Below are 17,312 nucleotides of genomic sequence, written 5' to 3' on the forward strand. Positions count from 1 at the left end.
TCTAGCATCTGTATCCCTTTCCCCTCTCTTGTGTCACTATAGCGCAGGTATAATAGACGACTAATAATGGGTGAAAGCTGAATCAAGGTTTGAAGTAAAGTCTACCGCCCTTTTTGGATTGAACAGGCCAGTTTCATGGTTCCATCGACGGGATTAAATCACTTTTTCCCATAGAAGTGAGCCTTGGTCAGTTTTGGGCTTGAAGACACAGGGGATCATAGACCAGACACAGGGAACTGCAATTATGGCTGACAGACCAGATGATGCGACTGAAGAGGTTTCCTCTTCGCAGGGTCAACAGACACATGAAGTGGGTGAGTCCTCAAGACCACCACAGACGGATGATGATATATTTAGGACCCAGTTGGCTACTGAAAAGGGGCGCCTAAGTTAGGGGCCAATCTGGTGTCGGTCTTCTCATACAGGTGCATTCTAGCATATGTATCCCTTTCCCCTCTCTTGTGTCACTATAGCGCAGGTATAATAGACGACTAATAATGGGTGAAAGCTAAATCAAGGTTTGAAGTAAAGTCTACCGCCTTTTTTGGATTGAAGAGGCCGGTTTCAGTTGGTCTCTCTGCACCTCACGCTCTAACTCCAAGGCGGCTCGTCTTTCTTCACGTTCACGATCCAATTCTGCCTTTCTTTCTTCGATCACCAAGCGCGCTTACTCGCGCTCACACCCTAAGGCTGTCGTTCTTTCTTCACGCTCGCGCTCTGTCACAAACGGGGACGCATAACAATATAAAATACATTCGGATAAATAGAATTTATCACTTATTACTGAAGCCAAAGGATATAGAGAGAAATGGATAGAGAGAGAGATAGAGAGTGAGAAGATCGACACAGTACTGGGGACCAGAAGATGGGCTGGTCCCCCCCGTAATAGTATCTTTATTACTGAGGAGAAGTCTATACAAGCACTTGAACCGAACGTATTACCACGTTCGTTCTAGAATAAGACTTGATGGTTCCTGGAAGCCTCAGCTTCCGATTCCTAGGGCAAAACCCTATTCCAAGGAACTTCCGTTCCTTATTCCAAATCCTTGAGAACCAAGGTTCTCGCCTCTGGATCTCACCTTCCAAACTCAGGGCATGACATCCCTGCAACTCTTTTCTAACTCTGTTTCCAGAGTCCTCTTCCTGCAGATTAACTCCGCTTTCCTGGACACGAAGTCCTTACCTTGGGAATTTCAACTTCCGGATCACATCTCGAGAGTCTACCTCTCTTCGATCCGTGGATCTACTTCCCAAACTTGTGTACGAAACCCTTGGGCTGATCTGGCTCTAGTTCCTCAGAGCGCTTTTCTCCTGCAGAGGCTCATGCCTTCCTCTGCTCCTACTCCCTCACGAAGAGGAAGTACACCTACAATCAAATACTTAGAGATCATAACATGAAAATCGTACCTTCAAAGTCTCGACGCTCGTAACGCAACTCACTTCTCGAAAAAGCAATTCCCCGGAAGAGATCTCTACATAGAAAATCCTCTCTTCCAATCCTACACACAAAAGAGGTGTGTTCTTGAGTTCCTTCTCGTAAATCAGCCCCGTCTACGACGTTTATGGGCTGAAAACTGAGAAAAACAGCAGCTTGTCGCGATGGAAACATGCTCCGTAGGCACTTTTTCGCGAGGGAACTCGCGCATTGGGTCTTGGCGACATCGGGTACAGTTGTGACAATCATGGGCATCACCGGCAAACGTCTTCTTTGCGGGTGAACTCTGCAGTAGCATCTCCTTCTTGCAAAAACTGATCCTCCCCTCTGAGTGAGGGCATGTGATGCTTTTATAGCTCCTAGCCACGGGCACGAATAGCTGCTCGCGTAGAGATCGTGGCCGGTTTTTTCTTTTTTCTTTCTTTCACAAAAAAAATTTTTCATTTTTTTTTTCGTTGTTCTGCCAAAAAAAGAGAGAGAGAACACGCTGGCTGATCTGTGGCCTTATTGATCAGATGGCTGCCCACTTATTAAATGGGCAGCCGACATATTTTAAAAATAGTCTGAATCTGTCCAAAAACTCAATAAAACCTTATAAGTTAAAAACAATGCTTTCACAACACTTCCCAGGCGTCCCTAGATGCAATCACATGCACAGTTGCAATGCAGACATCGACTTCCTCGCGGGAAAGCATCTGCTTTCCCGAAAAGCATCTGTTTTTCCTCAAAGTTTCCTCTGAACCCATCTTCATTCAAGTGCTTGCTTTTCCTTGTGCACAATTCTAACACAGTTCGCAATTTCCTCTCGACTATGGATATCCCCTTTCCGATGCACCCGTCACCCACCTTGTGACGCATCAGGAATACCCATCACCTAGTCCTTTCCTACCGAACTTATGGTACAATCTCCTTCGCGATGCTCTATGTCACCCATCCTATGACGCATCAGAGATGTCCGTTCCCGGATGGTCAGATACTTCTTTCCGATGCTCCCTGTCACCCATCCGATGTGACGCATCAGAAGCACCTGTTCCTGGTGGCCTTACAGATATTCCCTTTCACAGTGCTCCTGTCATTACTTTGAATGACGCACTAGGAATACTCCGTACTCGGATGTCTCCAGTGAGAAAAACCCTCACTTAAAATTCCAATAATTCATTTAGAATTATTTTTCCTTGATGTTCCAAGCGAGAAAACCCTCTCACTTATAAATCCAATAATTCATTTAGAATTATTTTTCTGTCAGATAAAGCCAATTTAGCAACACGCTCCAAGGCGGCGCGTTGCGCTTCTTGTCGTATCATCATGTCCATCATCGTCTTGACCAAAGCCTCCATAAGATTTGGTGCAATCCTTGGCGTAGATGGGAAAGGGGGTGGGTCAGAAAACCTCTTGGTGGGGAAAATTCTTCTTCACCACCTCCATGCTCATCACCTCCATGCGAAGTATCCATTCCGCTTCAAGTGATGACCATACACTGAAGTCTTGGGTTCTTAAGTTCACGAGGAACTTGGGTTCTTGTGGTTCTTGGGTTCTCGAGTTCTGGAGTTCTTGAGGTTCTTCTTTAGCTTGCAATCTCTTTTAGAGAAGGCTCTTCTCTTACCCGAGCTCTACTCTTCCCTGCGGGCACACCTCTTGGAAGCCTTGCGCTCACACCAAGGTTGCTTTTTCCCACCTCACGTCGATTGGCTAGCCGCTAAGTGCACGGTCCGCTCTCAATGAGTGAAAGGAGGAACAAGGGGAGGCTGGACAAGCCCTTCTTTCTTGGGTTTCTTGTCACTCTTCAAAAACACGATTAGGAATCGACACGTCCAAGGGATCTTGGGTTACGTGCGACCGCAACAAGTAAAAAAAATTATTGTGGTTCCTTGAGTGATACAGAATACTGCCAAAGCTCTGATACCAATGTAAGGTGCAAAGGAAGTGAATGTTGAACTTTGAGTGCTCCAAACTGTGCTCAAGGGGTTCTTTTTACTTACGGAAGGGAGAGCCTTCCGTTCCTTTAGTGAGAGAGTGCAATACAATCACAAACAAAGTGGGTAAACACTGTGAATGAAGGTGCTAAGACTCAGAGATAGAGAGAAGAATACGACACCAGAATGTTTTTTAACCCCTCCTCCAAGGCCCTAGTCTCGATGGCGAGAGCGGTCTACTATTGATTGCACAAATCTCTACAATGTAATGGACTTGCCGACGATGTCGACGATAATGAGGATGGCGACGAGACGGGCTGAAAACTAAAAACGCTAAGGGCTGAAATCTGCAAATCTTGTATCTGCTAAATTTTGACTTTATGTCTGTGACAACGGCGATGACGACGATGCGACGACAATCCGCTGAAAACGCAGATGCTGAAATCTGCGAATAGCGGGCTAAATCTGCGAATGCTGGCCGATCTGATCGTGCAGCAAGGATCTGCTGCGGGAAGGTGAGATCTGCGAGGTTTGGGGGCTGCGGTACGGAGTCTGACTGCTGAAAATGCAAAACGCTGATGCAACGGAGGTGCTTGTCACTGGGAATCTGTAAAACACTAGCCTGAATTGCAAGTTGCAAAAACGTTGGGCTAGACTTGTGCTTGCAAAAACACTAGGCTGAATGCTAGGCTGAATGCTAGGCTGAATGCTGGGATCTGTAACAAACCGCTGACGTGTCAAAGCCTAGAGAATGAAGCCAACTTACAGATGCCGGCCGAGGGGCCTAAATTCTAAGAAGAACAAGTATCAGAAGAAGTCCTCCCAACTTATGGGGACCCCGTCCGATGGGGCCCCAAGTGACATAAACGATTAAAATAAAGCAAGACCCGCACACACGCAAAGGCAGATTTCCAAAAATTGCGCTGGCATGATGATGTGGCAGGTGTATGGATTTCTGCGTTTTGCGTTGGCTGATGACGTGGCAAGCTGTACAGATTTCCGTGATTTACGCCGACAGCCTTTTGGCTTTGCTTTTGGACTAGAAGCTTTTGAGTTTGAAGGCTTTTCATGTAAACTGCTTTTTAGGCCAAGGGCCTTTAAATATGAGGTTAGGGCTCATTCTCTAGCATGCTTCCTGGAGAAGGTGCAGAGTCTGGAGTACCGGCTTGTACTGTGTTGATGCAATATAAAGAAACACCGAAAGGGGCACCAAGGTTTGGGGCCAATACTCTCTGGGGTGAAATTCCGCCACTCCGTGCCGCGTGTCGTCTCTCTCTCTCTCTCTCTCTCTCTCTCTCTCTCTCTCTCTCTCTCTCTCTCTCTCTCTCTCTCTCTCTCTCTCTCTCTCTCTCTCTCTCTCTCTCTCTCTCAGTTCAGTTGTTATTGAAGTGCTAAAAGTCTGTTCAGTCTGTTCTTTTCTATTGGCACGTGGTGCCCGTCTTGTGACAAGATCTGCTAACGCCAGGGTTGAATCTGTAGCAAAACGCTAGGCTTGATCTATTGATGAAAACGCTGGTTTCTTTGGTGGCTGAAAACGCTAGGTTGCCTGCCGGGGAGCCTTGCTGAGAAGGTGCTCTGTTGGACACTTGGTCCCTGCTGCCTCTTCTGCCAAAAACTGCTAGCGCTAGGTTTGCTTATAAATTTGCTTAGCCAATTTGCCCTACCCAGTTTCCCAGCAAAGTCACTTATTAATAATAAGTGAAAAATGGCTAAAATAGGGAAAATAGATTCTGTGCACTGTAAAATGCTCTTTATGGGTACTGACTGTAATCTGATGATCATGTTGTGTGCAACCAGAGGAAATGAAACTACTCTAAGTGCCTGGACATGCATGGCCTGCGAACAGACTCACAAGGTGCCAGAACACTCCCTAAGCTGAACTAAACCATAGTCATGAAGTAGCTTGTCCACACGCACATAGGGTTAGATGTGCACGTGACAGGAAGAGATCGGAAAGAAGATTCTCACGAAGAGTACGGCTCGCCTCGGTCTACTCAGGCGAGATTGAAGAGATGGAACGTCAACAATTGGTCGACAATGCGACAAAGATGATGATCAATCTTGCAAGGACACTTTTTTTTTGGGACACATTGTCTCAACCAGAAGATGGACCCGGTCAAAGAAAATTTGATTCTCAATGGTACACCACCGAACCGGCCATCTTACCGACCTAGCCGAGCCCAAAATGAAGAAATAATGAACCCGAACAGATTCCCCATTCCAAGGATCAATGATATTCCAGCTGACTTCAGGGTTCTACTTGTCGAATTGATCTGAAGAGTGGTTATCATCAGATCCAAATTGCTCCTGGAGACGTTTACAAGAAAGTTTTCGGGATGACTTTTGAGAGTACCGATCATGAAGACACTTTCTTTGACGAAATCATCGTCTTCTTCTCCAAGAGTGAGACAAAACATAGACACCATCTGTTACAAGTTTTCCAGACACTATGTCAACATGGACTGGTTGTAAATGCGAAAAAGAGCGAGTTTTTCTTGCGAGAGATGCACTTTATGGGACACATCGTCTCAGCGAAAGGTGTAAAGATGGAGCAAGCCAAAGTTGAGAACATTTGTGATTGGCCAGATTTGAAGAATGTTCATGAAGTTCAAAGCTTTTTGGGTTTTCGCTCTTATTATTAGAGATTCATTCGAAAATTTGCACAGATAGATTCTCCTTTGCATGTGTTGATTCAAAAAGGGGTTCCTTTTACTTGGGGACCCTCGGAGATTGTAGCCTTTCAGATTCTCAAGGAAAAGTTGACAATCATACCAATATTTGCTTTACCAGACTTGCAAAAGCCCTTTGATGTTTATGGTGATGTATGTGGTCGCACTTTTGGAGCAGTCTAGATGCAAGAAGGCCATGTGATAGCTTACGAGAGCAAGATGTTTTCACGTCCTAAACGGGTTGCACACATTTATGAGAAAGAGTTGTTGGGAATTCCATGCTCTTACTCAGTCGCGACATTTTCGACTGGGAGCCGACTCTACCATCTTCACAGACCATCAGAGTTTACGCTACTTCTTGTCGCAGAAGCACCTTTCGGAAAAGCAAATGAGGAGGGCTAATATCTACTAAACAACTGCGAACAAACTCGTCCACATCCTTTTTGAGCCTCGGCCAGTAAAAGTAATGCTCAACACCCTTCAAGGTGGTATCTATGCCGCGGTGGCCGGAAAAAGGTGGACAATGACACTCTGTCAAAACCTTTTCCCTCAAAGGTGTGTAACACACAACATTGTTTTCCGCATCAAATAGCGGTCTTGTATGGAATAGCTTGCAACTGTCTCCACTTTGTATCCGATGAAAGTAATTAGGATCTGTGACATATTGATCTACCATATCCTCGAAACTTCGATGATGTATCGCGGAAATAGCCAGAGCCAAGGGCTTTCTAGACAACGCATCTGCCACTAAATTTTTCTGTCCTTGAACATGGACTATCTGGAAATGAAAATGTGACATAAAATCGTTTCAAAGCACACAACCTTTACACAAAAGCCCGTTGATGGGTACATGTTTGCCATTTATCTAGTTTTCAATTGTCATTATGTTGGAGACATACACAAGCTTCACAACTCCTTCATTTCAGGGTCCGACAAAGGCCACGAGTCAGCCAATACTTGCAACCGTTGGCATACCTGTTTCGTAGCATCAACATCCCCCCGAGTCCGATGCATGTAATGCTTACCATAATCTTGAATAGCACATTGCACCCACATAACAAACCAATACCGAGCAACATCAAGATCAAGATACATGTGGGCAAGCAAGAGGGGGAACACACACACACACACACACAGAGTAGTCCACATACCCGAAGATTGGTATTTATCTTGTATGCAGAGTGTTATTTGGCAGTAATTAGGCCTATCGTGTATCCAAAGCCGAGTTTCATCCTCCCAATCTCTTGATTGTATAGAATAAACTCCATCAATAGTCCACATACCCTAACTATGATTGCCACTCCTCCCAAGCAATAGAGATCCATGCTTCCCTAAATGGCCCTACTAACATCAATAGCCAATTTGCAAGAACTGCACCTACATGATTGGAGAACACAAATTATACTTGAAAGCCACTTGCAAATAATGATTAATTATGTACTAACACGTACACATTTCTCTAACCACTCTACACAAGAGAAAAATTTTCCGAGTAGGATATGGGCCTGGGGAGACTCCGAAGTTTAAAGAGAGAGAAACCCCAACGCTATTGTGAAAAACATCTTGCATGAAGAAGCCATGCTCCTCTTATAAAGCCGCGAACAAATGAGAATCCCAAGACTGATCACAAGCTTTCCTATTCCTCAAGGCACAAGGCCAAAATTTACTCTCCTCCAAAATCGCAAAGTTTTGGTACAAACATACTCCTCTAGCTAGACTCTTGAACTCTCACACAGCCTTCACAAAGACAATTTGAAATACAAAGGGGCCGACAAGGCCAACCTTAAGGGGAGAAAGCATGAACACACACGGCTTGGGCTAAGTGAAATAATGCAAGCCTCATGAGAGATGGAAGCTACAAGCGGTGGGTAGGAGAAGGGACAGATAGCAATGGATTGGACGCAACACAAGTAGGCAAGCAAGAATAGTAGCATGAGCTGCAATATGAGAAGAGGGATAGAGAAAAGGAGCACAAAGGTGTCACGTGTACATCTAAGAAGGTGTCACGTGCACATCTAACCCTATGTGCGTGTGGACACACTAACTCCTACATCTAGGGTTTAGGACAACCTAGGAAGTGTTCTGGCACCTTTGTGAACCTATTCGCAAGACGTGCATGTCCAAGCACTTTAGCATAGTTGCATACCCTCTGATTGCACATGATCATAGCCAGTGTCTACTAGGTGTAGGCACTAGGGAGTGTTCCCTTTACAGACGTTCGTACCTGGCTTAGGTAGTTATCAGCAAATGAATCGCCTCTTGTTAATAATTTTTAGTTTGTTGATAAGTGACATGCCCAGCTAATTTATAAGTCGTGGGGTTCGATTTGGGATTGCCCTACCTCACCTTGCAAATCCTATATAGGTGACTCGTTAGGTGGTCACCACTTCATTCATCAGATCAATCGGCACAGTTCCGTGAATGGGCAACCAATGCCCATCATACCAGTACCTCTACTGTTTTTACTCTTCATCAACACCCTTCACCAGCATTTTTCAGCCCTATGCCTGACCAACCTGGCGATAGCAGATCAGCCCTAGCTTTAGCAAATCTCTCAGAAGCAGTAGCGTTTTTGAAGCAATTCAGCCCACTTCAGATTTCAGGCAGCATTTTCAGATTTCAGCCCATCATCATCCGCATCAGCACCCTCGACATCAGCATTAGCACATCAGCCCATAGTCTCGTCACATTGCAGGTCCAAGTCAAACATCCTAGCATTTTCCAATTTCAGCCCTTAGTTTCTCAGATTCAAGCATCTACCGCATGATCCCATCAACATCTAAGCATCAAGATCCACTATATCAGCATTTGTCCAATATAAAGCAAATACCTCTCTAGCAATTGAGAGGCCCTTGGAGGGGGGTTTGGACCCAATCTGGTTCTTTCTCTCTCTATCACTCACAGAACCTTCACTATCAATACTCTCTCTCTCTCTCTCTCTCTCTCTCTCTCTCTCTCTCTCTCTCTCATTTTAGAAAAGGGAACCTTGTGTACATACTAAGCGAAATATCATCATCAATCAATTTCGTTGCACTTAACAGAAGGCAGAACATAGGAGGGAGAGGAGAGAGAGAGAGAGAGAGAGAGAGAGAGAGAGAGCGAGAGAGAGAGAGAGGGATGTAATATTATAGTCTGCAAAAGGCCAAAATGACCTATGAAACCAAAAGTTACTACTAATATAATAGATGTCTGAAACAAAAATGAATAAAAGATAAAATAAAATATATGCAAGGAGGGTGACAAGGGGCATTAAACAGTGACACAGGGCTACAATATAAGATATCAAATTGTAAACAAGAGAGGGTACAATATCACATGGGTCTCTCCAAAATGATACCTCTCTCCTCTCCACAAAAAAAGCGAGTAAGCCTTGACCGATATCTCATCATGATAGCGTAAATCCTCCTCTAAAATACACGTGCTCTCTCTCACGAGTGCATCTTTGAGTTTGCGAATCTCTAGCAAGTATAAACCAAGACACCATGAGTCCCGCTAACTCTTCAAATGTATCAAGAAAAGGAAAGGAAAAAGTTGATGATGCCCCTACGCTCCCAAATTTGAGTGCACGTCATGATGATGGTGGCAGCAATGATTCTAAGCAGAGTTTAGATGAGGAGTTTGGTATACCCTGTGAGGATTCCGGGTCCAAGAAGGATGCAAGCAAGGAATAAGGCGCCTAGAAGTGATCCTTGACCACGTAGATTTGAGAGAGTAAGAAATCCTATGTAGAGATTGACTTATGACAGTTACCTGGCTCCTCATTGTGCATATATGACAAAGCTTACAAAGGAAGTATAGCCCACTTGTTTTGAGGATGCAAGCTATGGATGAGGAGATGGCTTCCCTACTCTATCTGGTCAGCCCATGATTCTAGGAAGTGGTCCAAATCCCTCGTTGAATGAGCAATGGAAACGTCCTCTCACCTAATAATTAGGAGGGCAATGGTGGATAAAATGCTACTTGTTCTCCGGTGCCAGCCTACAAACTCGGCACATGCGTTGCTCTTTAAGGCACTCCACTGTATCTCCCAACCTCTTATCTCAAACTGGTGCAACGAGGTGAGTATCTGACCAATGACAAATCTCGACCCATGTGAGAGATGCATGTCCATATATATAGGGCGAATGATAAAGCCATCCTCAGTAGCATGAAGAAGATGTTTCCTATAGGAAGACATCTTCGTACCCAGCTTCCATGAAGGTATCAGCCATGTCCTTCTAATATTAAGCTGTGTAATATCAGATCGGCTCAAGGTGAGAGTAGAAGCATCAAGAGAGTACTGAAATGGTGGTAGTCTGCCCAAGAAAACGACCAAAAGTAGTAACTTTGGGGAATGAGGGGAGTGGAAATAGAAACGGTGGAAACAAGAAAATCATGGGAGTTTTGGGGAGTTTCGGGTAAGTATGATAACAAAGATGATGTTGCAATGTAATGTTTCTGAATAACATTTGAAAGCAAGACTGAGCATTCATTTTAAGTGCTCAAAATTGATAAAAGCCAGACCTAAGCAAACGATGCATACATTCACCTGTCAACATGTCCTCACAGCGTTGATCAATCTGATTGTATAATGTGCTCCGAGCATTGTACAAGAAGAAACATATGAATTCATAATCCAAATCCTCTATGCTACGGAAGCTTTTCTTTGAGGCCTCGAGATCTTCTAGTTCTCCTTCCAGCTCAGAATAGAGAAGACTGTTAGACCTGCGGGGAGAACCAGTTGCCTGCAACAGAATCAGCCAAGACAGAATTGAGTGTTTTAGGGAAGTAAAGGCTGCAAACTTTTTAAGGTACCAAAGAAAAGAAGAAATGTCAGGCCTAAGGCTGACTAGAATGAAAGATGCCTTCATTAAACAAATATGTTCTTTTTCCAGCTGTTGCCATGGAAAACCCTGACATCCAAAATGCAAAAAAAAAACATGTTATCAACCCAAACTCGCCGAGCAATCTGTTCAGTGTTCCAAGTGTAGGATACTTCTGAATCCTGATGCCAAGTTCAACTTCGTGACAAAGATTCGAACACTAGAAAAGCCTATCTCTATTTTGCACAAGAACCACAATTGACGATCGACCACTATCGCCAAAGTCAACTCATAAATCTCATGAATATGTCTACGACCCTGTCTAAGTCACATTCCTCCATCCCTTCCAAGTTGCACGTTTCTTTCCTTGCACCTTTTTCATACCTTCACAGACTTCAAATAATTACTGTTATTCTAAAGACCGCACTTAACTAGCACAGACCTTGATATAAGGCCATTGAGCATAACAGAAACCCCTCCCAGGAAAAAACAGTCCTAGGTTTTTAGCTACTTAGGAATGATAAGAAGGCTACATTCCTGAATTTTGTTCCTAGCATAACCCCTAAGCTCTTGTGTCATCTTCGTGGTGGATTTTGATGATAAAGTAACATCCACAACAGGCTTGTGATCTACAAGACTTTGCAGGCAACCATTCCTTTTGGTTTCCCTTCTGGTTTTCTCTGCTTTTTCTTTCTTCTTTCCATCGACTTCACATTTCAGTTTCCTTCTTCATTCTTGATGTGCTGATCTTTTTAACCATCAGCTGTCCTTGATCCATTGAAATTATACTCTGCATTGAATACACTGAAAAGCACAACTGAAGTGATGATAAGAAAGATCCTTACAAAATCAAAGTCCTGTAAATTTTCTCCTTGATGGCTAGTTGAAAAGAGAGAAAAAGGGGGATCTTAAGTCATGATAATTAAAACTCTATCCTACTGTCCCTAAAGCAATAGTCCAGCCAGCTTCATTTGAAACCAAACTAAGAGCAACATCAACCATCTTTTAAACACGAAATTCATATGATAACATGGATATTGCCTGCACCCTGCACGCACCTGAAGTGTGCTATTTTTACATTAAAAGGCTTTAGAAATGTAGGTAACCAAGAAGCTCCATGAACAGGTTCAAGACGGGTATGAGGGTGTTCGAAATATCTAAAACCAGAGACCAAACCCAAAATATCTAAAAATGAAGCCCAGATGCTTGCAAACAGGTTTGATATACACAGCTAGCTGTATTGAACAACATTTCCACGATCACTTTATGAGAAAAGTGCAAGTGACACACTTCCAATCCCTACTCATTCTTTTGGCTTTTACCTTTAGAACCTCGAACCTTCTACGAAGCCTGTACCAGTCATTACGCAGAAGCTTTCTAGCATCTCCATCCCCAGCATCAATAAGAATGTCCACAGCTTTATCCCAATCACCTTCTGCCTTGGAGATCTCCTCTTCAACCAACGACCTTATTTCAGGTGTAGATTTTGGCGCATCAGGGGGCCCATACAAGTACCTGAAAAAATAATTATGTTTGCTGACACAAAGCAAGCCAAACGTACAGCTTTACCACATGACCGCACAATTCTAATGAAACAAAAAAATTGACCGTAATAAAACAGATAAAATTTTCTTATGCAGACAATATAGTGTCACGTATCACCATTGGAATGTGTCGGGTCAGTGACCCTTTTCAGGACATACCATCGCAGATACATGCCCGTTCCTCCCACAAGAATTGGAACACTGCACTTTGTGAGTACAATGTCAGTTGCTTCTCTCGATCTTTTGAAGTAATGCCCAACAGAGTAATCTGTAGTACATATACAGTTGAATGAGAACCTTTAAACACAAACTAAGCCTTTCAAAATGAAAACAAAATTATGATTACAGAATATAAGACAAATACTTTCTGTTCTATCTTCTAATTATAAAAACCTTCTTGATCAACCTTCTTCCGGGTGAACAATGTCTATCAGATGATGAGGTATACCCTACAAAAAGAAAAAAAAACTTTTAAGTCGTATAAGAAACCTGATCCAAATTTGTACCTTATGAAGATACCACTACTATAAAGTACTGGCCCGAAAACATGACAGTGAAGCTTGAAGAACTCCCTCCCAAACAATCTAGGCAGGGACTACCAAGGCTATCATCACACTTTGTTTGCACTCTCCAGAAGCTAACAAACACAACAACATCAAGAAACAGTTTAAGATATGCTAAGAGTCATAGTTACAAGGGGTTTTAGAAACCGCGTACTGAAATGGGGTTTTCCCAAATTTTGAGGTTTCAGCCATTTGAAAAGAATGTGAATTGGGTTTCAATTTTCTGGTGTTACCTAACTGCATACACGTATCAAACACAAGCCTCTGGAGCTAAGTATAAATTTATTCAAGGAATTTGCTCAAAACTACGTAGGAGTTTTGTTGAACTCAAAACTTGCATACTAATTTCGTTCGATTTTGATCTATGACACCAAAATCCCAGCCAATCGTATTGTGACACTTCCAAAATCATCTTGCTCAGCCGTGCCAGCAACTGACACTGGCCTCAAGCCATATTATCTCATCAACCCAGACTCAGTCTGACGAGCCGTAAATTCCTTTAGACTTCTCAAGCTGCATAGAACGCATATAAACCCTACTAAAGCTGTAAACTTCCTAGATGGCACACCGACCGAGGCGACCGACCGAGGCACGAAACTGACCCCCGAGGAAATTTAATCTGGCGATATCTTGATAACCATAACTACGATCTGAAAAGACCGACGTGCTCCACAAAGTGAGCCCTTTAGACCAATACATTCATTTCATTTATGTCCCCTCAACTGTAGTTGCCCAATCCGGTACGGATCTGCCATCAACTCAAACTTAAAACTGCCATAACTTCTTCACCATAGCTCCAATTGACGAGCCGTAAAGACAAGCTCGTAGAGCACCTTGAGCACTACAGTTCTAGCCCATAAACTTCCCATGCACGTTTCAAAAAGGTTGGAAACTTCCGGAAAAGGGGTTTCTGAGAGCCATCTAATGCTTACCATGCGAGCGCTGTGGGAACTACACCAATCTCTGTTATCATCCACATAGGACAATCAATCACCCAAAGAGGAAATGGGATAACTTTTTATCACCCAAGTGTGGTAGATTGGCTATGCCATTTCCCTCTTAAATAACAAGTCTTGAGTTAAACTCTCTTCGGATAGATCTTTGAGGCCTCTTGGGATAATTTTCGACGATGTTAAAATTCTCTTCTTCTTGGGGTGTGTGTGTGGGTGTGTGAGTGTGTTAATAAAGAGAAAAACAGTATAACCTTTCTATCACCCAAGTGTGGTAGATTGGTTATGTCATTTCCCTCTTCAATAACGGGTCTTGAGTTCAACTCTCGTCGGATAGATCTTTGATGTCTCTTGGGATAGTTTCCTACGACGTTAAAAATCTCTTCTTCAATCTCTTCTTCTAGGGGGTGTGTGTGTGTGTGTGGGCGTGTGTGTGTTAATAAAAAAGAGGAAAATGGTATAACCTTTCTATCACCTAAGTGTGGTAGATTGGTTATGCCATTTCCCTCTTGAAAAACATGTCTTGAGTTCAACTCTCGTCGGATAGATCTTTGAGGTCTCTTGGGATAGTTTTCAAAGACGTTAAAATTCTCTTCTTCTTCTTCTACTTACCCTTGTCTTCAATTGAGGGTAATTTTTGTTTTAAAAAGCATTGTTGGTGTTTGGAATGCAGATTCTCTATGTGGGGACAGTTTGCATCTAGTCCTCGCCATCAAGTCAACAAACTCAGCTGCAAATCAGTCTTGCAACCGATCTGTATGATAGGTTTTTATTATCAATAGCCGACCGGTATTATATGTGCAAGTGTTCTCCACTTTAAATTGGGAGATACAGCACAACCCAAGGCAAGTGGACGGTCCCTCTTGAAATGCCTAGTTCTGCCTCTCTAAGACATACTCTGGTTACTTTGATAAACACACAAGGAGATCGGCCTACACGAACATACGGCACACATGAAAGAAGTTTGGATTGCACTCCATTTGATTACCAAAATCAACATTGGCTCATTAAGCATATGGAAAGATGTTGTGCTTTTGATATTATGGTTCATATTTACAACTTTTAATATCAAGCTCCCTAAGCTCTGGTTCACACATATGATGTTTCTCTCACATCAAAAGGAGGTATTTTGAGATTATTGGACACATAAGGCTGACACATATTTCTACGCTTTGTATGTATCATATCCCTAGTACGTGCACAATAAAAACAATGGTATGCCATCCTTGTGCGGCCTTGTAACCAACTGCAGGAGCTAAAACCCTGTGCATGTTGGCATTTCACGTGTTATATACTAGAAGCAGATACTTCTCTATCACCATCCACCGAGCAGATGTCGTGCCAAGATGTGTTGGAACTAGGGTTGCAAGGATGGACACACAACTTGGAGAAGAAGAGGCTTAAGGTACACACCAGAGAGTGTATTGCTTAGCATGCAAATAGAAAGATAAGTTAGCCATAGAGCGATAAACGTATTTACAATGCACAGGGAAAAAAACCTCTTGGTGAAGGAAAAAGTGCCCCCATGGTCCTAAGTGTATTCACACAAATCACTACCACATATATGGTAACAAAACCTCCCTAGGAGAGATGCGGTGAACAACAGTTGGCATATAGTGTATAGGGAAGTGCCAATCCTTGAGGACATGATCAATTCACAAACGGAAGCAAGCCCAAAGCTTTGAGGAAAGCTTCGAACTTCTCACGAGGCAATGCCTTTGTGAATAGATCTGCAAGGTTGTCATGTGTCAGCATATAAGCCAAGTTAATCTCTCCTCCTGAGAGTCTCTCCCTAACATAGTGATAATGCACCTCAATGGGCTTTGAGCAAGCATGAAAAATTGGGTTCCTCGCAACTACCAATGCCCTCTAACTCTCCGTGTGGATGATGTAAGCAGTGTCCTATCCATGAGCCATACACACTCAACCGTAGCTGTGAAAATTCCCCATAATCAGCTTCACAACTCGAAGTGGCCACAATAGGTTGCTTCTTGCTCAACCATGATATGCATGAAACAAAAACCACTCGTGGACACTTGTATGGCATAACAACTAGGCCAATCTCAATCCGAAAAAGTATGCGAATCTTGCGACCATAATCCCCCTTGAGATAAAACAACCCAAGATATAAAGTGTCACTCAAGTAACGAAAGTTCCTTTTAACAACCTGCCAATGCTTAGACCTGGGGCTATGCATAAATCTGTTGACCTATGAGATTGCAAACTGAATATCTGGCCCCGTATTGCATACATAAATAAGGCATCCAATAGCACTCTGATAAAGAGTGACATCAGCAAGACCTCCAATATCACAAAGACTCAATTTCAAATCTGTTTTTATTGGAATAGCACTAGGTTTGCAGTCCTCAAGTCCAAACTTTTATAGTAATGTCTCTATGTATCTTGCTTGACACAAAGCAATTCCTCTATCACACTGCTTAAACTATATGTCCAAGTAATGATGAAAAAAACCAAAGTCTTTCATCTTGAAAGTAGCATTAAATTCAACCTTGAACTTAACGATGTGTATCTCATTCGGACCAATAATCAACAAATCGTCTACATACAAAACGACTTGAGATATACATCACCCTCCATTTAATATACAAAGTGCTTTCAGTTGGACTATTACAAAAGCCTTGTTTAACCAAATGAGTGTTAGCTTTCTCCTACAAAGCACAAGGAGACTACTTCAACCCATACAAAGATTTCTTGCATTCTGACACTTTTTTTTCTTTCTTGACAAAACCGTGAGGCTGCATTGCAGATACTTCCTCAAACATATCACCATTCAAGAAAGCAGCAGCAATGTCTGATTGATGTACATTCCATTCAAAACGAGCTGCCAATGCACATAGAAAACGAATAGTAGTCATACGACAAGTGGGAGCAAAAAACTCTTCATAGTCAGTGCCTTTCTATTGAACATAGCCTTTGCAACAAGTCTAGCCTTGTAGTAATGAATCTCACTATCCGGCTTACATTTCAACCTGTAAACCCACTTCGTACCAATGGTCTTTTTTCTAGGAGGCAAATCACATAGAGTCAATGTTTCATTCTCTATAAGTGCATCATATCTGATTGCATTGCAACCATCTAATTTTCCAGATTCTGTGCTTCATTAAAAGAAAGAGATTCCTTTTCATCACATAAACTAGAAACAATCAAAGCATAACAAGCTGGCGCATATGATGCATGGCAAGAACGTGAACGAGTACGACTAGACATAGCTGCATCAAATTTAATGTCACACAAACTATGCACCAACCATTTTGGCATGGCCCTACCTCCTTTCCACATCAAGTACATCATGTACATCTGCATCAGTAACAGGTTGATCCGTAACATTTTTAGAAACCCCCATAGGCTTTACATTTGACTCATTAAGTTTCCACAATTAAAAAGAGGCAACAAAGTGTCATAAATGTCATGTGCG

At 42.8% G+C, this 17,312-nt stretch overlaps 1 protein-coding gene across 2 annotated transcripts in view; it reads right to left on the bottom strand.

The window, feature by feature from the left end:
* Nucleotides 1-17,312, bottom strand: part of LOC147444937 (tRNA dimethylallyltransferase 9-like) — a 152,399-nt gene that overhangs the window by 86,233 nt on the left and 48,854 nt on the right. For both annotated transcript variants that reach the window (XM_086527440.1, XM_086527439.1), the window contains exons 3-6: nucleotides 12,770-12,812; nucleotides 12,523-12,631; nucleotides 12,142-12,334; nucleotides 10,546-10,741 (exon numbers count right to left, since the gene is read on the bottom strand). In XM_086527440.1, coding sequence (XP_086383566.1) covers nucleotides 10,546-10,741; nucleotides 12,142-12,334; nucleotides 12,523-12,631; nucleotides 12,770-12,812 — 541 coding nt within the window. The remainder of the gene's footprint in view (nucleotides 1-10,545; nucleotides 10,742-12,141; nucleotides 12,335-12,522; nucleotides 12,632-12,769; nucleotides 12,813-17,312) is intronic.

The sequence above is a fragment of the Adiantum capillus-veneris genome, chromosome 13 (assembly GCF_014529385.1).
Source record: "Adiantum capillus-veneris isolate H3 chromosome 13, ASM1452938v2, whole genome shotgun sequence".
Taxonomy (NCBI): Eukaryota; Viridiplantae; Streptophyta; class Polypodiopsida; order Polypodiales; family Pteridaceae; genus Adiantum; species Adiantum capillus-veneris.